Source organism: Prosopis cineraria, unplaced genomic scaffold (assembly GCF_029017545.1).
Source record: "Prosopis cineraria cultivar Desert tree isolate PC_DT_omini unplaced genomic scaffold, ASM2901754v1 PC13, whole genome shotgun sequence".
In the NCBI taxonomy this organism is placed as follows: Eukaryota; Viridiplantae; Streptophyta; class Magnoliopsida; order Fabales; family Fabaceae; genus Prosopis; species Prosopis cineraria.
Genome location: NW_026555344.1, coordinates 4881482 through 4898992, shown reverse-complemented (window position 1 = coordinate 4898992; position 17511 = coordinate 4881482). Strand labels below are relative to the sequence as shown.

Below are 17511 nucleotides of genomic sequence, written 5' to 3'. Positions count from 1 at the left end.
TCAAGAAGGTGAAATTTTGAATCATAATTAAAGTACCGATAATTCTATTCAACTCAACATTTATCCCACTTCATGCCATTGACAACCTGGCTCCCTCTTTCTCTCCCTCTCTCTCAACAAGCTTCCTTCCTCTTTCCTTGAATTTTTTTAAGTTTGTCAGGCTATTTCTATTAAACTTAAATACTTCAAAATTAATACTTTTTATTTTAAAATAAATAAATAAAACCCAAAGTAGAAACAACTTTTAATCATAAAGTCAGCAAATAATACTAAAATAGTCAAAACTACAAAATTGAATATAAATCCTTCTAATTTAATCTGTAATCAAACTATGAAAGATAAAGAATTTAAGGGTAATTAAAAAAAAAAAAAAAGCAAGGGCAAGAGATGTTGAATTGCTCTGTCTAAATTCTCAAGCCTCAAACTCAAACCCTTTCCTTATAAGAGCGTCCGAAAGCAGAGACTCTCAAAAAACTCTCTCTCTCTCTCCCCCTCTCTCTCTCTCGTTCTTCTCCTTCCTTAGGCGTGGAATTTGGCTTTGATTACTTTCTCTCTCTAAAACCATCAAGCACTCAGCAACACTACCCCCATGTCTCCATCCTTTCTTCTTATTTCCTTCACACCAGAGCGCTTTAACACACTCCTTGACCTTGCTCGGGCAAAAATGGCCATGCCATTCTTCTTTTGCATAATCATTCGTACCTATCTCTCCCTTTAGTCTCTCTTTCTCTCTCTCCTCTTCTTTGTTTCATGATTCTCACAGAGTACTCCAACCCCATTAAATCCCTTTTGCATCAGTACTATTTGAAGCAGACAAGAAAGGCCAAGTAATTGATAGCCTCCATTTCACAGTCCCCTGTTTCTCTGCTGCTTCTCTTTCCTCACTCCTTCACTTTCATCGCTTTGGCTTCTTCTTCTCTAAAAAGAAACAAGATCACCAATGGAGAAATGGGATCGTCATAAACGGCACAACAGAGAAAACCCATCTTTCTCTTCCACTCTTCTCGACTCAATTTACAGATCCATTGAAGCAGAGGAGAAGCAACAAGACCACCTCGTGTTTTACAGAGACAAGAGCGTGATGAGGAAGCAGAAACAGAGCAGCAACGTCACCACCAACAGCCTCAAGAACTTCTTCGATGACGCCGATGTCGGAGAAACTAAGAAACCACCCAATTTCGTCGGAATTCTTTGACGGAGTTCGATCGAAGAAGAGTACGAAGCAACTATAATTCAAATTCCTTCTCCATGTTCTCGACTCCAGCTCCTCTGACTCCAGTTCTGGTTATGGTTTTTCTTCTTCAGAGTCAGAGTCCTGGTACAAAATGCAGAAACCGAAGCCGATTCGAACCAGTATTTCTTCATCGGTTCGGCCTCAAAGTTCAAGCTCTGAAGTTCCTAACAACTTCAGGACCCATTCTGATCAAACCCAGAAGCCGAATAGCGAGAAAAACAGTTCCGGGAAAGCAAAGTCCAAAGCTTTGAAGATCTTGTATGGCGACTTGAAGAAAGCGAAGCAACCCATCTCTCCAGGTGCGAGACTCGCCAGCTTTCTCCATTCTCTCTTCAATTCGAGTGGGAATACAAAAAAGACAAAATCATCGACCGTGTCGAATTCTCACGAACCCAAGGTACCACAACCTTCGACTTGTTCTTCGGCTTCTTCGTTCTCGAGGTCATGCTTGAGCAAAACCCCATCATCCAGATCTGGGACTAAGAGATCAGTGAGGTTTTGCCCTGTTAGTGTGATAGTGGATGAAGATTGCAGGCCATGCGGGCAAAAGAACATTCTGCGAGAAGATGATCAAGAGAAGAAGAGAAATCACAATAATGAGGAGCTAAGGTTCCATGTGATGAAGGAGAGTCGAAGAGTGGAAGAGTTTGCGAGAGAGTTATTATTGAAGACGAAGATCATGAAGAAGAAAGAACAGGAATTTGACATGAAGTATGGGGCTGGAGACGACGACGAAGAAGAGGACGATGATGGAGTTAGTTGTTCAAGTTCTGATCTTTTTGAATTGGATAATCTGTCCTCTATTGGGATTCGAAGGTATAGAGAGGAATTGCCAGTGTACGAAACCACTCATTTCGATACTAATCGAGCCATTGCCAACGGCTTCATTATGTAATTTTGAAAACTAGAATATATATTAACTCTCTAATTAGAATGTTAATCGTGTGGGGGCTTTACAGTTCTGATCATAATAAGATCTCTCTTTTGGTATTGTTGGCTCTTCTTTTTATTTTTCCTTGATATATATCTTCCATTCAGATTCAGTAGATTTCAAACTAAGACAATCTCATCTAATATGGCTCGACCAAAATTAATGCTTTCTTCTATTTGATGTTTATGTGTGAATATGATCAAATTTACAATCTTTTAATAAGAGATTTGGTTTAATCATTATCATTATAAGGGTAAGAAGTCGAAGATAAGTAGCGAAAGATGAGGAAAATTAATATATAGAATTAAAATGAGGAGTGGGAGGGTGAAGTAGATGAAAATGAATTCAAAGGAACAATTTCTACACTGATTCATGACATGCCATGGCAGTGAAAGAAAAGCTTTCTGCTTTTCTCTCTCTCCTCCTCTCCCCCTCTCCCCACACACAGTCTCACACACTTGTAAGTATATATTGTGTGGGGACCTCTTTTTGCTTGAAATTAACACTATCTTCATGCACCACATTTGCTAGGGAGCAATAGTCAAAAAGTGGCTTATATGTTTGTGTGTGTGTGTGCACGTTAATATATTGGAGAATTTTTTATTTTTACTTTTCTAATTAATTATTCAAAGTTTCTCAGTGCTTTTGGTTATAAAAATAAACAAAAATTTTAAGAACAAAAAATAAATTTCGCGTATACATGATTTGAAAAAAATAAACAATATTAATACTAAGCTATTTGGGAGCAATTAACGGCTATTTTTTTTCTGAGATATAAATGAATAATCTTATTCATTTTGATACAAAGAATATATATATATATATATATATAAAACTAACCCCGGCTAAAATTTTACATACACGTACACAGGCTGAAACAATTTGTATACGGGACTTAGAGCACCTCTTTGTTAATTTTATTAAATTAAAATATCCATGCCTTATATGACTTAATTTGTGTAGGCAAAAATTAACAAGTGACAAATGAAATGTTGGGATAATTTTCAATAAAGGCATTATCTTTAGAGATAGAAAAAAGAGGTCAAATGATGGGTTTGATGGGAAAAAGAGTAGAGATGTAAGACATGGTCTCCAAATATGTGGACACAAAGATCTCTTCTTTGATACTCTTAAACCCTTCATGTCAAGTTTGGTTGGCTTCCATCTACACTTGACATCTTCAAAATTAAATTTCCTGGCCTTTTCCTATGAAATTATTTAATATTAAGTACCATCAATTAATTTTAATCCGTCAAATATCAAATGATAAAAAGTATTACTACCATAATTTAGATACACTGACCTAAAAGATATCCAGTATTACATATATTCATAGTTTATTTTCTTCTCTTTAAATTTTTATTTTATTTTCTTCAAGTTTGTTATGTTTAATTTGTCTGTGTGACAGTAGAATTTTAAGAAGTTATTCAATGTTTGAGATGCATTTGAAGATTTAGAGTTGAAATTGCTGAAAATTCCTTATGATCGATCTTATCTTCAACGTACGTTCACATATCTTTTTTAAGTCTTTTGTTTGGTCTTGTTTGTTTTGCCTATGAGCATTCAGCAGACCTTCGACTTTCTATTGTTTCTGTCTCTCTTATGCTGTCCAATGAAATTGCTTTAAATCTGAATTTCGTCTTCTTCCTCCCATATGTGTCGTGCTGTTGGATCAGAATTATTTTTAACCTTTTGCGAAAGTTTCAACCCTTCAAATAAATTTTGGTAAAAAGTCTCTTCTAGCAATCCATATCCACTATTTGTTTTACGGCTGTAGAATGCACATTGGGCGAATTCAGAGAAAGAAATCCATACTTCATTGGGATTCTCATTCTCATTTTCTTGGATCTGACAATAGAAACTGGAGAAAAAACAGACAAAAAAGAAAGAAAAAAAAAAACAGTTCAAAATTTGCTTTACCTTTTTTTTTCCTGGTCAAATGTTCTTTGTCCTCTAGGTTTTTTTAAGGAATTAATTAAATAATTACTACCTATGATTTTTTCTCCTTTTTTTAATCATTCATTGAAAGTCAAAATTACTGAAGGTAATATTGAAAAGGGTGATTAAATTTAGCAATGAATGAATGAACAAAATTTAGCAGAGTTTTTGGAGGACCACTGAATCATAACAGTGTGATATGATCATGGAATTGAATATTGTTAGCTACCAGAAGGGCAGAAGGGGGAATTACTAAAAGTTAAAAATGCATAATCTAACTTGGACTGTAGGAAAAGAAAAGGCTAGCCTATGTTCATAAAGTAGTTTAGGACCGCGATGCCTACATATTAGGGTGTGGCAATGTCGGGGACCTTTTGTGGGATGCCCTGTGATTATAAAGGCTTTAATGTGGTTGGGGATGAACGGTTGTATATATAAACTTTAACATATAGGTCATGCTGACCCTGACAACATAGTTTAACGAAAAAAATATAATTTTGAGCGTTCCTACACTTTATTTATATTTTAAAATTATATATTTTTTTTAAAAAAATTGTACCGATATATTTTACTAGATATGTTGAGTTTAAGTTTTAAAATCAAAACTCAAATAAAATGTAATGATTTAATATTATATTTTTTTAAAAAAATTATATCAATATATTTTACTAGATATGTTGAGTTTGAGTTTTGAAAGATTTGAATTAGTGTGGCCTTAAAATGCACCTACATTGTAGGTATAAAGAGGGCAACCGGCCAAGTGCCCAAAAAAATCATTTTACTTTATTACATGCCTATATATATATATAATGTAAATGATTGGAAATGGGATTCAAAATTTTACATGATTGGTTGGACAAAATTTGGCTGAATTGGATTTCCACATGGAATTTCCACAAAGGTAGAGCATGGAAATCCATTTCCACATGTTACAGGACCAATGTTACCGTTGGCAAATGCTAATGGTGAAACGGTAGATAAAGCAGCGTGGACGACAGTGAGGCAAAGAGAGGATGACGGCAATGACAAAGGCGAGGATGGTGACAATGAGTACGGCGACGGCGAGTGCATTGGCGACGGTTTGCAAATCTCTAGTTGAAGTTGGTTGATCCGTCGTCGTCGTCTTCTTCCCACTTAGTCTTCTCCATAGCCATCACCTTCGTCTTCTTCCCAACTCATCTTCATTGTTTCTGGTACCTTTTGCCTCTTTTTTCTAGACAGAGATGTTCGACAGTTCGACCTTTCCTCAGGTTTTGATTTTGTTTCCTTTCAGTTCCCACAGTTCGACCTCTTCCCTTGAACACATTGTTTTGTGGCTTTGATTTAATATCATTTTGCTTGATGGGATCTGGTTTTGATGCTTTATTTACGATGGTGGCTGCAACTTTTGACCGAGGTTGAAGGTGATACTGGGTTAGGGCAAGTTTTTTCGATGAGGGTATTTTAGGCTTATCATATCATATATATCAATACTAAATAAAAAATAAATGAAGTCCATCCCCATCCCCTTCTCTATATCTATGTCCATAATTTCATATTCATTTTCATTTTTATTTTCATTTCTTTTAAAATCATTTCTATGAACCAAATGGGCCCTTAATATTTAACAATTTTAATTTTAGTTCTAATATTCTCATAAAATATATGTATATATGTGTCGCCCCTGTATTGTACGTAATTCAATTATTTATGGGTTTATAATTGGTCCAGGCCTAAATTAAATGCCTTTAGAGCAATGGGAAGCATCCTCGGTTCAAGAAGGAATTTAAAATTTAGATAAATAATCATATTGTAATTTGTGATTTAACACAGTTTTTTTTTATAAATCTTATATCGATACATCAATTGAAATCATTGAAAATTGAGACCATTCATTTAATTTAATGCCATTTATTATCGTAATATGAAATTTCTATTAATTTGAGTTGATTGAATGCCAGTAACACACAACTTAATTGTAGTCATGAGAATGCCTTCATTTATACTAAATTTATGTTACTAATTAATATTATCAATAAATACAAATGATGCAATTAAAAGGCTTGTGGATTGGCGAAAGAGGAAGTGCGTGCCATGCATGCAGGAGGGAAATAAATATTGGATTAAAAGGTAACTAATTTGTGGTGTAGTCTAATCAGAATTATTTGGTTTGATAAATAGCAAACACCATATATATTGATAAAACTTAAAAGAGACTAAGTGTTGTGTGAGGTGTGAAATATATTTATACAGTTGGTGAAGTGGGGAAAGTTGACAACTACGATGATGATGATGATGATGATTCATATTCAAGGGATGGTGGGTGTGAGACCACCTACTCATCCTTCCTCTTGACTTTTCCTTTCTTCCTACTAAACCCTAATCATCATTCTAATGAGATTCCATACTCTAGAGAAATTTCAAATTCATGATACAAGTCTTTGACTAGTTGAAAAATCATGTCCTCAAATTCAAGGGAAGTGACAGGGAAGAGGTAGAAGTACTATTTTCAAATTTGGATCAACTTGGATGATCAGATTGTCATTCAAAGAAGAAAACAGTCTGGTTTAACTATTTGGCCCATTTTGATAGTTGACCCAGTTGGTTATTAAAGACTTGGAGCAAAAATTTGGACTTGAAGCAGTTGAACTGCTTTAACCTATTTTTTAATATATATATATATATATATATGTATGTATATATAAATATTTTTTTATTTAATTATTATGTTATTAGTTCAACTATCAATTAAACCATAAAACTCATGATCCATTGATATTTTCGGTTCATTATTCGCTCTAATTTTTAGAACATTGGATGGAAGCGATGGGAGGGAAGATGAGAAAGGAGGGATTGGATATGATTTGGGGGTATTTTGTGTCTTTTCACATTCGAAGTTTGGGGCAAAAAAGACATCCAAAACCTGTCAAGGAAAGGATGGTAATCCTCGTTCATAGGGATTGCCAAAAAAACGTGCAATCCAGATTGCCATTGTAATGATCATTACCATGAAAAAAGCTCGACCAAGCAATACAGACTCCATGGTAATGGGAATTAGGTTATGTTTTTATTTTTACTTTTATTTTTTGTTTTGGAGAATATATTACAAATAAAGTTAATTAGACCTATAAATTTAATTAATATGGACCGAGGGAGATGAAAATGATTGGAAACAAAATTATAATGAAATACTAATTAAATTAAAAATAAGTAATCCTTCATGGACCAAATATAATAATCAATTTATCCTAGCCACTGTTTTTTTAATTTATATATTAATTAACTTAATTAATATCTACCACTAGTCATATATGGTGGCTGGGACACTCACATATATAACACGTCTTGGAATTGGAATCTCCTTTTCGTATGATTTGATAAAAGTGTGTACAGTGTAATGATTTGTCCTCATTCATTAATTCCAAACGCAAAATTCATTAAGGAACAGAAGTTTGTATCTATCACCAGGTAGGGTTTGAATCAGCAAACAAATTAGCATCCTCTTGCCGATTCATGTCACTCACCCACCGTGCACAAACCACTGGTTCTTATATCACTTGCCAAGACGACCTGACTGGTTCATATATATATATGTGGCCACGCAACCTGAGGGGCCAGCCCTGGTTCCTCATGGCTCGACTCCGACCACAAGTGGCTCGATCATCGGCTTGGCCCTTGTCTCAACACAAGGATGCATATTGGGTCAGCGTCATTAACCCTTACGTTCTATGATTGTTGTATTATAATTCATCAGCACACTCTATTCATACTTGATTATCTGAGCTAGTGACACTTTTGTCATCACTTCCAGATTTTGTTCTATGCTGGAAAATTACCTTCGACAACTTAGACTTGTCAAATACTGCGTTGCTTCAAACATTTTGAAACAATCATCAAGTTTTAATAATTACTTAATAAAAAAATAATAAATTTCAAAGCTCAAGTTAAGGGGTCATTTCTCTTTATTTTATATTTAGCCAAAAGAAGAATCCAATCGATAATACATGTGTATGAGTTCATGTCATTACGTTTAAAAATCCGTGGGTTGAAGTGTCAAAGGGTTGAGGATTTTAAAGCAATCAGAGTTTGCCCAAAGGGACTTTCCATAATAATTCTTTTTAAATTGTGTAAGAAAGTTCCCTGTGCCATCCAAAAATAGGTGAGAATCATTTAAGGAGCTTCCGTAAGGTTCTTGTGTGTTTCTCAATCATATCTGTCTAAACTCCTTCTCTCTCCTGAAAACCTGAGTGCAAACATCAAAGACACTCCAAATATCGACTTCTTGTTATATATATATATATACTCCCTCCGGTTTCATTTATAAGTCCCATTTTAGAAGGTCTATTTGATCCTATTTATAAGTCATGGTGTGTCTTTTTAGGTGATATTTGAGAGGCATTTCCAAAATTACCCTTCATGAGAGAGAAAAGATAATAGAATATTACTTTTTAGATTTGTTATATAGAAACATGTTTGGAATTTTACTTATTTTTATTCCTTGTACTTTTATTATATTGGTATTGATGAGATTGATAGAAATGACTTATAAATAGGACTGGAGGGAGTATATATTTAGGTCTAGTTCTATCTTAAGACTCAAACGTGTGCAATATGAGCTTCTAGGTCCCTGGCAAAACTAAGTTCTAATACTTGTTAATTAAGAATGAGGAGCTCCTACTGGAAATGAGGGAGAAGACAAATGGACAAAGAGTAATAAAAAAATATCACACCTTAACTAACTCAAAATAAAGCCCAATGATCAAGTTCATGGATTCTTTTTTTATATATTAGTTATTAAGTTTAATTTTATCCGATGTGAGATTTTCACATCAATTTAAGTCTACTCACATTTGAACATCTTAAAACAAGTTTATTAGGTTTAGGGTTTAATAACCTTTTTAGTTAGATAAATATATACTTGAAATTAAATATGATGATACCTTTTGATCTTTGAGAGTTATTATGCAGTTTAAAAAATTCTTTACATGATAAAAGTTGTTATGTTGGAGTCGTTAAATGTAATTTTCTCTTTTGATAATGTCCTTAATAATTGCCACACACTTCAATTTATATTGGGGGAAATTAAATAATTGAGAACTACTGGTTGATCACATGAGTTTAATTATTATAGCTCATATTATATATATATATATATATATATGGACTGATCAATATTGTTCTTTTATGCATGCTTATTTCGTTTTCTTCAACTATGTATACTATCTTTCATATATACTAAAAGTTTTATCATGCCCTTAATCTTTACAATTTATACATAGAAGGAAGAAAAGCTGGAAGATTTTTCCCCTTTTTAATTAATTAGATCTTAATCCTTACCATGAAATAATAAGAGACAAGGACACGTACGTACGTTAACTTGTGGCGTTTAAACTAACACGAATAGATCAATTTATTTTCGTAGAACAGTCAAGTGGTTTAGAATATTTACTAATTAATAATGAGTCTACAAGCAGTTTCATTAACAGATATGATGGACTTTTGGATGAATTTAATGACATGTAAAGTTAGTTGCACCTCTCATATATAATCTTAATAATTGAATATTTGATTGAGGCATTCTTAATTTATGACTAGAAAGATGTACTCTAAAAAAAAATCAAAAGTTGTTCGTTCCAGGTCAGACTTTAAAAATAAAATTTATAAATTAATTAAAAAATCAAAAATTAAATTGATCTTTCTAACATTATCCTTTATGGTCCATCTGGACACCATCTTAATTAAATGAGACAACGACAGATCATGTATAAATACATGATATGTAATCACCCACACACATATGAAGTTAACCTTAATTATTAGTAATTACCAACGTAAGAATTTGTTGCTAGGTCATATATATGTTGTTCCTTTGTGTAACTGTTCCTTTTTTCCCCCTTTGCTGCTATATATGTTCCTAAGTTGACAGCAGTATCAGTATATACAAAAATATTCCTTTTGCCATAAACGTTACCGTGTCTTCTTTCTTTTCTCTTGAACTTGTTTGCATTTTTGCTTCGCAGCTGCACGTGATTAGATGGTCCTACGTGTCCCAGAACTGTCACGGATGCACGTGTGCTCTGTCCTTTAGTAATCCCCTTGAGATTTCCTGTATGTCATCAGAGTACTATATATCACACGACACCCCCCCCCCTAAACACACATACATAAATCAATTTATCATCAGCTGTGATTTTGTTTTATATAGCTATATACGTGTGTACAAAGTAGTGTTTCATGTGTTATCTATTTATAAACTTATGGTTTCTAATGTTTGATATGTTTATTACAATCTGATTCACAATATATATTGGTATTATTCATGTATTATTTTTGAAAGTGGGATATATAGGATGATGTGTGTGTGGTGTAGTGGAGGGGACCTTGTGTTTGAATAACGTTGCCCCCCTACTGCCTAGCAAAAGAATCCCACCACTCATGTTCCACCGCTTGCTTGTATATCACTTGTCACGTTCCGTGTTTTCCAGGGTTTACTTTGAAGTCTTTACATTCACACACACACAGATATAATTGACTCTCTATAATCTGGTCAAAAAGATGTACACAAATAAGAGAGATTGATGAATGTAGAGAAAACGATTTCTCTAGTTGGTGGGAGTGAAGTGCAAGTCAATATAAAGAAAGAAGTCATACATTACTGGATGGAGTTGAGTTAAAGATTTGGTGTGTGTTTAGAGAGACTCGTGAATCTCATATGCCAAGTTTTGAATCAAAACATGCGGGGAGAATGATAATAAAAGTCATAAAATAGGAAATTAATGACAATTTTTTTTTAAAATAAGCTGTAAATATTGATTCAGGCAATTATAAATCAAATAGAAAACTCAATATAAATGGGAAGTTACTTTCAGAATTCAAATGTTATATATATATATATATATATATATAATGGAAACTCTTAAATTTATAAATATTTTAATTTATATTTGCAACTTATTTTAATTATTCCTTATTTTAAGATCATTCTCCGAAACATGTATAGTATATGTTCAACCTTCTTATATGCATCATCTGAACGTCCTCCAGATACCTAGAGTGTTAAAGAGGATCCTTTTCCGACGTGTAATATGCTCTCCTGAATAACGTAGCATGCATTTTGCTTGGATTAATACATGAATATCTATATATATAATTAGGGTGTAGAAAATTTAAATTGTGATGTTTGTACTTAATTACTTATAAATTATTTCGTTTTGGAATTTGGGAAGGGTATGTTAGTGGTAGGGAGATCAAAGTGGCGGTTGACTGGTGGTAGGGTTTTTGAAGATATGTGTCGAGAAGGCAGCTTTAGAGAAAGAAAACGATAAAAAAGCAAATAAAGAGATTCTGGATTCAATGTCTGTGTGAGAAATGGAAAAAGGAAACAAATAATAAATTTGACAAAAAAGAAATTGAAGAGAATTTAATTCTGGGGATCCCGAGATGATTGTTTGTCTTGAAACAGTTAGTGGTTAGCCTGGGAAACTTTTGTTTTCTCTTTGGAAAGACAAAACCTGTGGAAGAGAAAAGAGATTCTGATCTGCTTTACCTTCTTTTTTTTTCCCCCTGTTCTTACAGAAGTGGGGTGTGCAATTCATCAGGTTCAACTATCTATGAAAGTTCATTGATTTCAAAACTTAAAGCTGCAGAAAGATAGCTGCTTGATGGATATATCTCATAAGAGAGACTTAATTTTTTTGCCTTTTGCTTTTCATTGATCTGTCACAACTCACAAATTGGTGTATTAGCTAGGCTTGAGATTTAACTATATATCTTTCACGTACAAACCCTAGGGAAACCCAAAAGAATGCCATTGATTTCTCCCAGAAAACTTCTTCACTGCACGGAGACAATTATTAAATGCGTTATGCCTAGAGTTTCAATCTTTCGTTATCCAAATCATGTATGAAGTTATCTAATTATTGATCTCTATACATGCTGATTCTCAAAATAGCCAAGTGTCATAACTATTGGTATATGAATTTTTAGAGCATGATTTGAGTATTTTTAAAGACAGTAATATGTTAAAAATACTAGTTTAATAGTTAATAGTCAAAACTAAAGTCAAATTATAATTGAATCAGTCATAATCTTAGTGTTTTATTGAATAAATCAAAGATACTCGTTCAATAGTTTACTAATTGAACCGGTCGAGTTAACCCAATTTTTAATATCATGAAATTTACTAGATATTGATTATTTTTAAGATGAAAAATGATAATGTAATTTTAAGTCAATTTTATCTCATGCTAACCCTGACCGATATTATTAGACTATAATAATAAATCCCACTCTGCGAGGGAAAAAAATAAGGGTGTATAAGCTTGTTTTAAATCCTAATCAAGTGGCATAACCAAAGCATAATTATAAACAAAGAATAGTAACGGAGAACTCATTTTGGTACGATCTCAACCACCAGCCCATGCATTGCTTCCTAAACGTTTTTTTTTAATATAACTTAATCACTTAATAATTAATTGTACCTTACCAGTAGCTTTTAATATAAAAAATTTGAGAAGAATAATTATATATATATATATATATATATATTATGTGGTGGCTCTAATGATGAGACAATGAAGCAAGAAAACAGTTACATATCTGTGATCTGTATCCATATGATCTAACTGCTTACAGGAAATTATTGAGGAGTTAAGTGTACGTACTTGAGACATCAGAAAGTCTCTCTCGAACTTTGCTGAAAAGCTTGAAGCTCACAGAATCTGTATCATCAGAGTGTGTGTGTAATTAATGGTGGTTTCAGTGGTTCCGGTTCGATTATTGGGGAGCTGGCAAAAAAGCAATCATTTTTGTCAGATATATATGGACTCAGTTCATATTTATTATAATAATAACGTGTTCCCTTTGGAAACCAATGGACTATAATTATTGCCTCCATCAGTTTTTTCTGTCACTTTTCCACGCACGGGGCTGCTATACGAAAGTTCGTGGTCATATATTAATTGGGATATGAACTGTGCCTTTCAACCACATCGTGCATCCATCCACTTCATCTTTTTTGTTTTTTTCAAATATTTTTCTTTTTAATACATCTTGCTGAAAGAGGTCATATAAATGTAATTGTGAGGAATGGTTCAAAAACAAGAATCGAAGCAGATGAACACCGAACGTATTTAACTGTGTAGTTCATTTCACTTTATTATATAAGGAGAATCACATTTAAATATCCCTAAAAAAATTATTCACAAATACTATTTCGTTTCTATTTATAAAAAAAATTATTATTTTTTATTTTTTTATATAAGTAAAATTACATATTTTAATAAATATTTATTACATATTTTTAAATCGCCCCTCATAATTTACATTATCAAAAAATAATTAATGTATGTTTATGTTGATGAACATAAGACATTTTAGTTTAATTTTTTTTTTTTTAGATATAATTATTATTGTTAACCAACTTTTTAAAATTGCGTAATATAATTTTTTTCTCTTATATGTAGAAATAAAGAGAGTAAGGACTAATACAGAATGAATTTTTATTAAAATGAAACATAATTTATTTATTTTTTAATAAGATTTGCTTTTAATCCTTGTTTGCGAATAATTTTCTCAAGGACTTATTGGATGTGATCCTCTCTATCATATATTAGTTATTAAAATTTACCTTCTAAGATTATTTAAGTCCATTCACATTTTGACAACATAAAAATAATTAAAATTCATGATTTTGTTACATGGTACGTTATTAAAACTAACTAAATGGGTTTCACATGGTGCTTAGCGCAAACACACACGGCCTTTCCGTTTTAGATTTCTTAGAGGGGGAAAAAAAAATATCCCACAGTGAACAATCATTGAGACACGGTATATATACCTTGAGTTTGCTCTATAACTTATATTATGCGGTTACAAAATGTCAAAACGTTATCTTTCAAACAGTGTATACATAAATATACCTACAAATTATCGGTTAACAAGATTGTGTTATTAGTAGGAAGATTAATCAAACCTACACTTTTTGTAGAATATGAGTTGATTACATTGATCTTTACCAATTTGATCACTCTTTTGTCATTTTTTATTGTTGCATATACATTTGCATTTGGTATTTAGCAAGGTACGTAAAACCGGACCGGTCATTAAATCGATCATGGCATTGGGTCACGGGTTAGTGATTCAATCAGGGTTGAACCAGGGGTTGAACGGTGGCAAACCGATCGTGATTAAAATAATACAATTTAAATAAAAAGATATTAATTATAAAAACATTCAACCAAATCCAACCACTCAAAAGTCTAACAATAAAAAATACTATATTTTTGGACTTAGCATGCTCTATCTCTAATTTTTCATTTTTTGACTTCAATTTTACTTTTTTTTGTTATTTTTTTCCGAACTCAGAGCTCTGAAAAATTAAAAATGAAAAAAAAATCAAAAACGACGTCGTTTTGGGGTGAAAGTCTGAAAAAATATTAACCCGGTTAACCCAGTCAACTCACCGGGTTATCCGGGTTATACCGGGTTAAACCCGAGTTGACCGGGTTACACCGGTTCACTCCCTCACCGGGTTAAGAGCAAACCCAGATCGGACAAAGGACCGTTTCACCGGTTTTCGGGTTGACCCGGTCAGTCCGGTCCAGTTTTTAATACCATGGTATTTAGAGTACAATCTTTAAGACCCTCAATTAATTTAGATCAAGCCAGATCAGATTGTAAGGGCAAAAATATCCCCCAACAAGTATTTAACATAACTTCATTTCCCAAGGTCGAACTTTAGACCTTTGGACATGCTCGTTGATTGGATCACTCTTTTATTAACTATACTCTTGCTAGATATATACTTTAATGTTTGGTTATTTGCTTTTCTTCCGTCTAATACTTGGGCGTATGATAGTAGGATATATAACTTGATTGGGATGTCTTATTGGCTTTTTTTTTTCTGGCCATGGGTTGTCTTAGAGAAAATTGGTCAAACTTTGTTTTAATTATAAGAAATACGTCAAAATTTCTTAATTTTCACTACAGTTCTATTTCAACCCACCGTAAAAATTATCTATTATTATTACAATCATTTCTACTACATACTGTTGTGAAAATGCAAATTTAACTGTCATGAAAGTATTGTACACTATAGTGCAAGAGAAGATTTCACAGTGAAAGAGTACTGTTGAAAGTAATGGGTTGCAGCACATGAACACAGTGGAGTAATTTATGCCACTAGAGCCTCCCAAGAGAGCATATTTACCACACAATATCTATATAGGAAAAACATATATTTTAATCATGCATTTTACTCATATTTTATCATAAGTTTTTTTATTTTTTTTATTTTAGATCCCTATATTTTATTTTTTAGTGTTTTATGTTCATTTAAATTCTTACACTTTGTTTATTTTATTCATTTAGGATCTAAAATATCAAAAATAAAATTATAGGAATTTAAACTATTGAAAAAAAAAGTAAAGATACTTATAATAAAATATAAATAAAGTGTAAGGATCAAAGAGATTTTATTATTATATATATATATATGTATCTATGTTTGTATTCAACAGAGATTTATGAAGTTGACATACATGATGCTAGCTAGTGGCAAATTTATGGATACGTAATAGTGATGATTAAAGCTAGGGTTTGCAGACATGAAATAGCGATGTAAAACTAAAAAATCAACAAAAGTCAATTGCAGAACCAAATGGCTGAATGAGAATGACCTGACCTATATATTTCAGTAGCTATATAACACTCGCGAAAATGTCACAAAAAGGTTACTAGCTAGCTAGCTAGGTCATCAGCACGACACTGTGAATATCTTACTATGCATTGAAAATGAGTTTCATGAAGTTGACTTGAGCTCCAAAACTGATGAGTTATTAAGTCTGTTCCATCGGAAATCTCATGTATGTAAATATATACACGCAACAGGGATACTGTATAGGTCTATAGTATATATATTGAGCCTCCAAACAAGAAAATCAGATATAATTTTATTTGTTTCAAGAAAGATCAATTTGAACGAAGAAGAAGCGCGAAAAAATAATTAACAGAAAAAAAGTACTGTAATCCAAAATTATATTACTTAGTTTATAATTAAAATATTGGAATCAAGGTTTGGGAGAGGAATCCATGATTGTGGTGGCTAATCAAAATTATAAATATGCCAAAAGCAGAATCTAGTGTATAGGGCATTTTGAAAATGGGGTAAACCCTAGCTAGATTGATTTGTCATTACAATTGATAATCATCATCTCACCTAATTAAATGTCCCCTATTATATCTATGACACGGATTGACAGATAAAAAGTTTCTACTTTGGTTCTAAAAGCAATTTGCTTGTAATTAACAGTTTCCATATATTCATGCTTGAAATCAATCACACAACTGTAGTCTGTACTATAACATATACATATATATATATATATATATATATATACATATAAAAGCAAAAATAATTAATTATGTCATCATTTGGTGTAATCTAGTAACATTAAGTATTTGTGATATATAGAGTCGAGCCAATGTACAAAGCATTTATAATAGGGCCCCCACAAAACGCTTTCCGCTAGGGTTGGCTATTGGCTAATGCAAAGAGCCTAATGATAGGTTTGAATTAACGACAATTTGGATTTGTACTTAGTTCAAACTTATTATTTAAATATATAAAAATTTATGAATTTAGATTCAAAACAAATTTAAATCTATTTTTTATTATAATTTATTTATAATTTTAAAATTTTTTTAAAGTCAAGTTATTTGAAATTTTAATTATTTCAAATATTGCATTTTTAGTTATATCTCTCTCTTGTTCTCATTTTCATCTTTTATTGATTAAAAAACATAAATAAATGTTTTATTCTCAATTTATCATTTTTGTTTTGAATCTCAACTCATATATTTCCTCCATTTCAATTTTTTTTAAACTACTCAAATAAAATATATTTAAAATGTAACATTTCAAATTTAAAATTTAAATTCACCAATTCAAATGCTGCCAAAAAAAATTGTGGTGTTTGCTATGTGTTGACCCTTCTGATGTCCAAAATATCAACCTTTTCTTTTAGCTAACGATCAGAGAAATTTTATCTAATTGTTCTAAATGGAGGATTTAGATTTTAAGTACTAGAAGGGGCATTAGAGAGGACGACACCCCAAATCCATCCTACGCACACTGACGCAAAATTAACATTTTTTTTTTTTTTTTTTCAAATAATAGGGGTCTTGAGAGAACTGGGATAAAGAACTAATTAAAGAAGCCTGCAGGTTAATTTTTTCAGCCTTTTAAAAGGTAATACTTGAGAGAATCCAGATTTCCCTGATTGAGACAAAACCTTACATTGGACCTTTCTCTCCCACAATCAATTAATATCTTGTCGGACCAGGGACCTATTTTAGCTGGTGACATTAATGGTTTCGTTTTCAGATTGGAATATCCTCTTAAATATAAACTGACAATGCCCATTTTATT

General features: G+C 32.2%; 1 protein-coding gene across 1 annotated transcript; it reads left to right on the top strand.

The window, feature by feature from the left end:
- The first annotated feature begins 486 nt into the window (after nt 1-486).
- Nucleotides 487-2224, top strand: LOC129291390 (protein BIG GRAIN 1-like B). The gene is made up of 2 exons (XM_054928697.1): nt 487-1215; nt 1306-2224. The coding sequence occupies exons 1-2, from the start codon at nt 1140-1142 to the stop codon at nt 2127-2129; spliced, it is 900 nt and encodes a 299-aa protein (XP_054784672.1). The 5' UTR covers nt 487-1139; the 3' UTR covers nt 2130-2224.
- The last annotated feature ends 15287 nt before the right edge of the window (nt 2225-17511 follow it).

Coding starts and splice junctions, on each gene's coding strand:
- LOC129291390 (XM_054928697.1), top strand. CDS start 1,140: ATGACGCCGATGTCGGAGAAACTAAGAAACCACCCAATTTCGTCGGAA. Junction 1,216..1,305: donor CGGAGTTCGATCGAAGAAGA/GTACGAAGCAAC, acceptor TTTCTTCTTCAG/AGTCAGAGTCCTGGTACAAA.